Here is an 8,889-nt window from a genome sequence, read left to right as displayed (position 1 = left end):
TTTTAATGGGGATTGCATTGAATCTGTAGATTGCTCTTGGCAGGATTGCCATTTTTACTACATTGATCCTAACTATCCAAGATGCATGGGAGATCTTTCCATTTTCTGAGAGCTTCTTTAATTTCTTTCTTTAAAGATTCAAAGTTCTTGTGATACAGGTCTTTCACTTCTTTGGTTAGCATTACCCCAAGGTATTTTATGTTGTTTGTGGCAATTGTAAAGGGTGATGTTTCTCTGATTTTTTTCTCAGCCTTTTTATCATCTGTATACAGTTGGGCTACTGATTTTCTTGAGTTGATTTTGTAGCCTGCCATTTTGCTGAAGGTGTTAATCAGCTGTAAGTGTTCCCTGGTAGAGTTCTTTGGGTCATTGATGTAAACTATCATATCATCTGCAAGCAGTGAAAGTTTGACTTCTTCCTTCCCAATTTGTATCCCCTTGATCCCCTTTTGTTGTTGTATGGCAATGGCTAGAACATCAAGTACAATGTTGAAAACGTATGGAGGGAGTTGACAGCTTTTTTGTTCCTGATTTTAGAGGAATTGCGTTGAGTTTCTGTCCATTTAGTTTGATGTTGGCTGTTGATTTACTGTATATAGCTTTTATTATGTTTAAGTATGTTCCTGTTATCCCAGATCTCTCCAAGACCTTGTTCATGAAGTGGTGTTGGATTTTGTCAAAGGCTTTTTCAGCATCTAGTGAGATGATCATATGATTTTTGTTTTTCAGCTTGTTTATATGGTGGATTACGTTGATGGATTTTCGTATGTTGAACCATCCCTGCATCCCTGGGATGAAACCTACTTGATCGTGAGTGAATGATTGTTTTGATGTGTTCTTGGATCTGATTTGCCAGTATTTTATTGAGTATTTTTGCATCAATATTCATTAGGGATATTGGTCTGAAGTTCTCTTTCTTAGTTGTGTCTTTGTGTGGCTTGGGGATCAAGGTTATTGAAGCCTCATAGAAAGAGTTTGGCAAAGACCCTTCTGCTTCTATTGCGTGGAATACTTTGAGAAGAATTGGTTATAAGCTGTTCTTTGAATTTCTGGTAGAATTCTGCACTGAGGCCATCTGGACCTGGGCTTTTTTTGGTTGGGAGACTTTTGATGACTGCTTCTATTTCCATAGGGCTTATAGGTCTATTTAAATTGCTTATCTGTTCTTGATTTAATTTTGGCAAGTGATAGCTATCCAGGAAGTCGTCCATTTCCTTTAAATTTTCGAATTTTGTGGAGTACAGGTTTTCAAAGTATGACCTGATGATTCTCTGAATTTCCTCAGAGTCCGTTGTTATGTCCCCCTTTTCATTCCTGATTTTGTTAATTTGCATGTTCACTCTCTGCTGTTTGGTAAGTTTGTACAAAGGTTTGTCTATCTTGTTGATTTTCTCAAAGAACCAACTCTTCGTTGCATTGATTCTTTGTATTGTTTTCCTAGTTTCTACTTTATTGATTTCAGCCCTCAATTTGATTATTTCCTGTGCACTACTCCTCCTGGGGGAGCTTGCTTCTTTGTGTTCTAGAGCTTTCAGCTGTGCTGTTAATTCTCTAGTATAACTATTCTCCAGTTTCTTCATGTGGGCACTTAGTGCTATGAACTTTCCCTGTAGCCCTGCTTTCAAAGTGTCCCATAGGTTTGGGTATGTTGTGTCTTCATTCTCATTGAATTCTAGGAAGTTTTAATTTCTTTTTTATTTCTTCTTTGACCCAGGAATTGTGCAGTTGTGCATTATTCAATTTCCATGAGTTTGTAGGTTTTCTGCAATTTGTGTTGTTGTTGAATTCTAATTTTAAAGCATGGTGGTCTGATAAGATGCATGGAGTTATTCCAATTTATTTGATGCTGCTGAGGTTGGATATGTTGCCAAGTTAAGTGGTTGATTTTGAGAAGGTTCCATGTGGTGGTGAGAAGAAGGTATATTCTTTTTTATGTGGATGAAATGTTCTATAGATGTCTGTTAATCCCAGTCGGGTCATTACTTCTATTAGACCCTTTGCTTCTTTGTTGAGTTTCTGTCTGGTATTCCTGTCTAGTGGTGAGAGTGGTGTGTTGAAATCTCCCACTATAAGTGTGTGGGGCTTTATATGTGATTTAAGTTTTAGTAATGTTTCTTTTACAAATGTGGATGCCTTTGTATTTGGGGCATAGATGTTCAGGATAGACACTTCATCTTGGTGGATTTCGCCTGTGATGAGTATGTAATGACCTCCTTTATCTCTTTTGATTGATTTTATTTTAAAGTCTAGTTTGTTAGATATTAGGATTGCTACCCCTGCTTGTTTCTTGGGTACATTTTATTGCAAAATTTTTCCCAACCTTTAACTCTCAGGTAATGTCTGTCTTTGAGGGTGAGGTGTATTTCTTGTATGTAGCAGAAGGATGGAATCTGCCTTTGAATCCATTCTGCTAGCCTGTGTCTTTTTATGGTGAATTAAGGCCATTAATGTTGATGGATGTTAATGACCATTGTTTGCTCATTCTTCTTTGATTTGAAATGGTTGTTGTTGGTGGAGTTATGTGTGGAATATCACCTCTTTGTTTTTTTTTTTTGCTATTTGTAGAGAGGGACTCTCTAATGCCTATGTTTTCTGGTTTTAGTTGACTTCCTTGGGTTGGAGTTTTCCTTCCAAAACTTTCTGAAGCTCTGGATTAGTGGATGTGTACTGCTTGTATCTAGTTTTTTTATGGAATATCTTGTTTTCTCCATCTATAGTGAATGAGAGTTTACACTGTATAGTAGTCTGGGCTGACATCGATGGTCTCTTAGTTCTGGAAGAATATCTATCCAGGACCTTCTGGCTTTCAGAGTTTCCATGGAGAAGTCATGTGTAATTCTGATAGGTCTGCCTTTATATGTTACTTGGCATTTCTCCTTAGCTGCTCTTCATATTCTTTCTTTATTCGGTGTATTTGGGGTCTTGATTATTATGTGTTCGAGGGGACTCTTTTTTGTGTTCCACTCTATTTGGTGTTCTGTAAGCTTCTTGTACCTTCATTGGCATGTCTTTCTTAAGGTTGGGAAAGTTTTCTTCTATGATTTTGTTGAATATGTCTTCTGCCCCTTTGAGGTGGTTTTCTTCTCCTTCTTCTATACCTATTATTCTTAGGTTTGGTCTTTTCATGGTGTCCCATATTTCCTGGATGTTTTGTGTTAAGGATTTGTTGGACTTAAGATTTTCTTTGGTTGATGAATCCATTTCTCCTAGTGTATCTTCAACACCTGAGATTCTCTCTTCCATCTCTTGCATTCTGTCGGTAATGCTTGTATCGGTGGTACCTGACCATTTGCCCAGCTCTTCTATTTCCTGCTTTTCTTCAGGTTGTGATTTTTTATTATCTCTATTTCAGTTTTCAAGCCTTGTACTGTTTGCATTGTTTCTTGCAATTTTCGGTGTATCTTTTCATCCATTTGTTGCCTTTTATGAATTTTTTGGTTTGTTCTGTCTTCCATTTCTTTCATTTTTTGGTTTCCTTTCTCTCCCATCTCTTGTATTTTTTGGTTTGCTTTTTCTTCCATTTCTTGGTTTGCTTTTTCTTCCAGTTCTTGTACATAACAGAGAGACCCTATTTAATTGAGGGGGAGAGAGAGACAGAGACATAGAGAGTCAATTCATTACCGGAGTGTCTAGTTGCTTACAGGAAAACAGCCATGAGGGCCAAAACAACACTCAAGGTGTATCCAGAGTGCTAAGGAAAGAGATTATAAGATCAGGCTAACATGTAAACACTCCACCCTAAGGTGGGGCTTCCAGCTCTCTAATATAAAGGCTTTTCAACTGCAAGTTGTGTTCAGTTCAGAGGTACTTGGAGGTGTGCAGAGAGCTGAGAAGACAAAGACACAGCATTCCTGAAGCAAAGGACAGACTTTCCTGAAATGTTGATGAGACCAGAGGATTTGGACATGAATTGAAACCCTGAGTGTATGACTTTATATTTTTTTCTAATTCAAAGATTCTCAAATAGTTTTATGGGGCATAGTTAATAAACAGGATGTTATTATTTTCAGTTTCCTCTTAAGTTACAGAGTTTTAGTCTATCATGACTTTAAACTTTAAAATTAATGTGATTTTTCCATCTATTTTATGTTCCTTGTGAACCTAAATATTGAATGTTTGGAGGTATCATGTCATTCTATATTTTGCTTGGGATCTAAACTTAATGTACAGCATAGATTTAAAAAATGGTATGTATATAAAGGCTTCTACAGTATGAGAAACTACAGTCTTGAGCCTCAAATATATTTTGAAGCTTTTTGTGTGAGGGATTTGTTTTGTTTGGTTTGGTTTTTTTTTTGAGACAGGTTTCTCTGTGTAACAGACTTGGTTGTCCTGGAACTGGCTTTATAGACCAGGCTGATCTCAACATCAGAGAGATTCACCTGCCTCTGCCTCCTGTGTGCTGGAATTATAGGTGTGCACGACCAACACTTGGGTATTTTTAAAGCATTTTAAAAAATACTATGTTATTAGTGTATTATGACACATTCATTTAGTAACATTATACATTTAAGAAACTCCTAGTGTCAGGGTCTCGGCTCATTAATATCTTGCCAAGTACATGTTTTGTTCTATCCCTAGCATTAAGAGAATAATCATAAAGCTAACTAAAACCACTCAGCTTTTATATTTAAATTAGAAACAAGCTTGCTTCACATGTCAATCCCAGCTCCGGCTCCCTCCCCCAGTCCCCTGTGGGCCTACTCATCACCCCAGCCTCCTACCCAGTCCCCACTCCTTTCCCTATAGAGGGTGAGGCCCTCCATGTGGGAATCTGCAGAATATGTCATTTCATCCAGGGCAGGGCCTCAGCCCTCCCACATGTGTCCAGGATTAGATAGCATCCCTCAATATGAGATGGGCACACAAAGTCCATTTGTATGCTAGGGATAAATACTGACTTACTGCCCATGGCCCCATAGATAGGTGAGGCCTCCACACTGACACCCAAATTCAGGGCATCCTGATCAGTCCCATGCTGGCCTCTCAGTCTGGGGTCCAAGAGCTCCCCTTCTTCAGGTCAGCTGTCACTGTGGGTTTCACCAGCTCAGTCTTAATCCTTTGCTCATCACTCCACCCTCTCTGCCACTGGGTTCCAAGAGTTCAGTCCTTGGAAACCACTCAGTTTTATTTGGTTCTACTTGGGAGCTTCAGAAAGGAGGATCCTGAATCGGAAGCAAGCCTGTGCTTGATAATGTTGATTTTGACTCAATTTTAAAAAGATGAAGGTATGATTCAACTAATCTTATAATCAGTGTTCTTTTCAGAGAAATTTTAAATGATGGATGGATATATCATTTTTATGTTATCACACTTAAAAATAATTCTCAGTGTTATTTTCAAGTATTTGGAAGTTTGCTCTCAAGATGTATCCTTCGAGAGAATTAGCCTCTCCCAAGGATGAGCCAGAGCACTTAGCTCTGAAACCATATGTGCACAAAAAACAACAAACAGCTCAACAGATTGCGTACAATTTGGCTTATGTAAGGTTGTAAGGTTCAGAGAACATTTTTGATAAAATTATGAGAATATTCAGAGTGATCTGTTGAGCCACATTCCAGAGAAAGGACAATATTGGTGTGAGAATAGCAACCCTCATAGAAGTTGCTATGTGTGCAAGTTTAGGTTCCAGATATTTTAAAGAATGCTTATGAGACAGGCAATATCTTTACTGAGGCTTGTGTGTGTGTAGAAAGAGTAGCCAAATAAAAGTGCAAATGTGATCATGACAAGCTTTTTTGAAACCAATGGAAGAGATTCAACTTGACTTCCAGTGCAAAGTCCTAGAGAACTATGTAAATCCATCATTTATTATAGATACATGTCCAAACCATAAGAATGCCACAGTTGGATGTCTAGGGAGTACAGTGTCTTGTCTCATGTTTTCCTCTCATTTGCATGTAAGTGATTTACATCTTGGCTCTATACAGTGAGCAGCCGCACTTAGGGGTTCTGCATTGGGGAAGTCCTTTTCATTTTTGTCATTCTCTTCTGGTCTTTTCATCCCATTTCCCACCAGCAGTCTCTCTCTCTCTCTCTCTCTCTCTCTCTCTCTCTCTCTCTATCTCTGCATTTAAGCATCTCCTTCCTGGTGCTTATTTCACACACACACACACACACACACACACACACACACACACACACACACACGAGTATCATCACCTTATAGCCCTGGTTGTCCTAGAATTTGATAAATACACCGGGCTGCCCCTGAATTTACAGAAACCTATCTCCCTTGTTCTGGAAAATAAAGCAGTACATCAGCATGGCCCACTTCATTCCCTCATTTTTCAGGTAGGCTCTGGTCATGTTTGGAAAAGGAGGCTGAAGCATATATTATATGTAAGGCAAAATCCTTGTATTTCAAAAGGATGCATTATCTGTTTACATTGTTAATAGTAAGTTAACAGTGTAGGAAACATGTTACAAGTGATACCTATTTGCTTTTGCAAATCCCAATACTGAAGCTTAGCATTCTTTTTATTTCTCCTCAGAAATACAGATACAAACAAACTGTGGAATTCAGAAACTATCTACTAAGGTGTGTGTGTTTGTCTAAGCAGTTTGAGCTACCGTTGAGGTGTTTGCAAACAGAGATACTATTGGTGGGCAAAGAACCTATGCTAGAATGGCATCGTTTGATAAACAACATCACTGGTCCGAAAGAGACATTCTGAAGTTACTGGAATGCATGAAAAATAATATCCCCTCAGACGACTCCCGAGCATTCAAAAAGACCCAGGAAGATCTAGACTGGGACAAAGTGGCTTTTAAACATTTTTCGGGAAAAATGTGCAAAGAAAAGTGGATGCAGATTTCTCATAATTTGAGGAAGTACCGCACACTCTCAGAATTAGTGCTGGAAGCCTCTGAACTTACTAAAGAACCTCGCAAAAGTAAGAGAGTGAAGAAACATCCTGACTTCCCCAAAAGACCCCTGACTGCCTCTCTGCGCTTCTACAAGGAGCAGTGGGCCAAATACTGTCAGATGTATCCTAAGTACAACAAACTACAGCTGACAAAAATCCTGGCTGAGAAATACAACAAGCTGCCAGAAGAGATTAAGGAGAAATATATTCAGGCCTTCCAGAAGGAGAAACAAGAATTTAAGGAAAAATTACCTAAATTCAGGGAAAATCACCATTGTGCAGAGCATTCAAAGCAATCTGTGGTGACAAGAAACCACCAAACCGAAGACCCTAAGGAAATACAAGGAGACAGGAATATCGTAAACTCCCCTCTAAAAAAGGAATCTCTCAATACATTTTCCGCAGTGATGAAATTTCAGGGAGAACCCAAGAAACCCCCTATGAATGGATATCACAAATTTCACCAAGATTCGTGGTCAAGTCTGGAGCTATGACATCTACCCTTAGGAAGCACCGGATTGAAATTAGCAGACTATGGCAGCGAGTCCCACAGAACCTGAAAGAGCATTATGCCCTTCAGGCTGAAGAGCTACAGAAACAATACTGGGTGAAGATGGACCTCTTGCTCAAGGGACTGTCACCAGAGAAGTATGATGCATACAAAGAGGCAAGGGCCACCTGTGGTAAACGAAAGAACTTTGCCAAGTCTGGAGGTCCAAGCCCCAAATGTCAACCAACGCATCAGGAGTCCACCTCAGCAAAGGAGCTGCAAGTCGGGCCTGGAGAAATGCAAGGACCGCCGGCTCCTAGAGCAGAATCCTCAAAGACTGATTCAGGGCCACTATGGTATATTTGGGGTCTTGATTATTATGTGTCGAGAGGACTTTTTTTGTGTTCCACTCTATTTGGTGTTCTGTAAGCTTCTTGTACCTTCATTGGCATGTCTTTCTTAATGTTGGAAGTTTTCTTCTATGATTTTGTTGAATATGTTTTCTGCCCCTTTGAGGTGGTTTACTTCTCCTTCTTCTATACCTATTATTCTTAGGTTTCGTCTTTTCATGGTGTCCCATATGACCTGGATGTTGTGTGTTAAGGATTTGTTGGACTTAAGATTTTCTTTGGTTGATGAATCCATTTCTCCTAGTGTATCTTCAACGCCTGAGATTCTTTCTTCCATATCTTCTATTCTGTTGGTAATGCTTGTATCGGTAGTACCTGACCATTTGCCCAGCTTTTGTATTTCCTGCCTTTCTTCAGACTGTGTTTTTTTATCATATCTATTTCAGTTTTCAAGCTTTGAACTGTTTGCATTGTTTCTTGCAATTTTCGGTTCATCTTTCGACCATTTGTTGTTGCCTTTTATGAATTTTTTTGTTTGTTCTTTCTTCCATTTCTTGCCTTTTTTTGGTTTGCTTTTTCTTCCCTTTCTTGCCTTTTTTGTTTTGCTTTTTCTTCCATTTCTTGCCTGTTCTGGTTTGCTTTTTCTTCCAGTTCTTGTATGTTTTGGTTTGTTTTTCCTTCCATTTCCTGCCTTTTTTGGTTTGTTTCTTCTTTCATTTCTTTCATTTTTTGCTTTGTTTCTTCTTCCATTTCCTGCCTTTTTGCTTTGTTTCTTCTTCCATTTCTTGCATTTTTTGTTTGTTTTTTTCCACTTCTTGCATTTTTGGTTTGTTTCTTCATCCATTTCTTTGAGGAATTTTTCTATGTCCTCTTTTAGGACCTCTATCATTTTCACGAAAGTGGTTTTAAGGTCATTCTCTTCTGCTTCATTTGCATTGGAATGTTGGAGTCTTGCTTGTGTGGAGTCTCTATAATCTGTTGTTGTCATATTTGTTTTTCTGTTGCTGAGTATGTTTTTGTATTGTCTCTTTCCCATCTCTTTTTCTAGTGGTTGTAGAAAGGTCTCCTTACTGGTCTGGTGGTTAGCGGACCAGAGTTCCCTTTCGGTGGGTGCTAGCAAATCCAATAATCTGGTAGTTCTTCTATTCCTTGTCCTCCTTCTGGTCCCGTGGGTGGAGAA

The 8,889-nt window shown here is 38.9% G+C and overlaps 1 protein-coding gene across 1 annotated transcript; it reads left to right on the top strand.

Moving 5' to 3' along the window:
- Positions 1-6,628: 6,628 nt before the first annotated feature.
- Positions 6,629-7,715, top strand: LOC101833661 (upstream binding transcription factor like 1; the record flags this gene model as incomplete). Its single annotated transcript, XM_013126778.2, is given in 2 exon segments — positions 6,629-7,367; positions 7,370-7,715. Coding segments are annotated over 2 exon segments (1,085 nt in total), but the record flags the coding sequence as incomplete, so codon positions are not given.
- Positions 7,716-8,889: the final 1,174 nt, after the last annotated feature.

Source organism: Mesocricetus auratus, unplaced genomic scaffold (assembly GCF_017639785.1).
Source record: "Mesocricetus auratus isolate SY011 unplaced genomic scaffold, BCM_Maur_2.0 contig_12305_pilon_obj, whole genome shotgun sequence".
Classification (NCBI taxonomy): Eukaryota; Metazoa; Chordata; class Mammalia; order Rodentia; family Cricetidae; genus Mesocricetus; species Mesocricetus auratus.
Note: the sequence above shows the minus strand (reverse complement) of the source record. Positions and strands in the feature narration are given on the sequence as shown.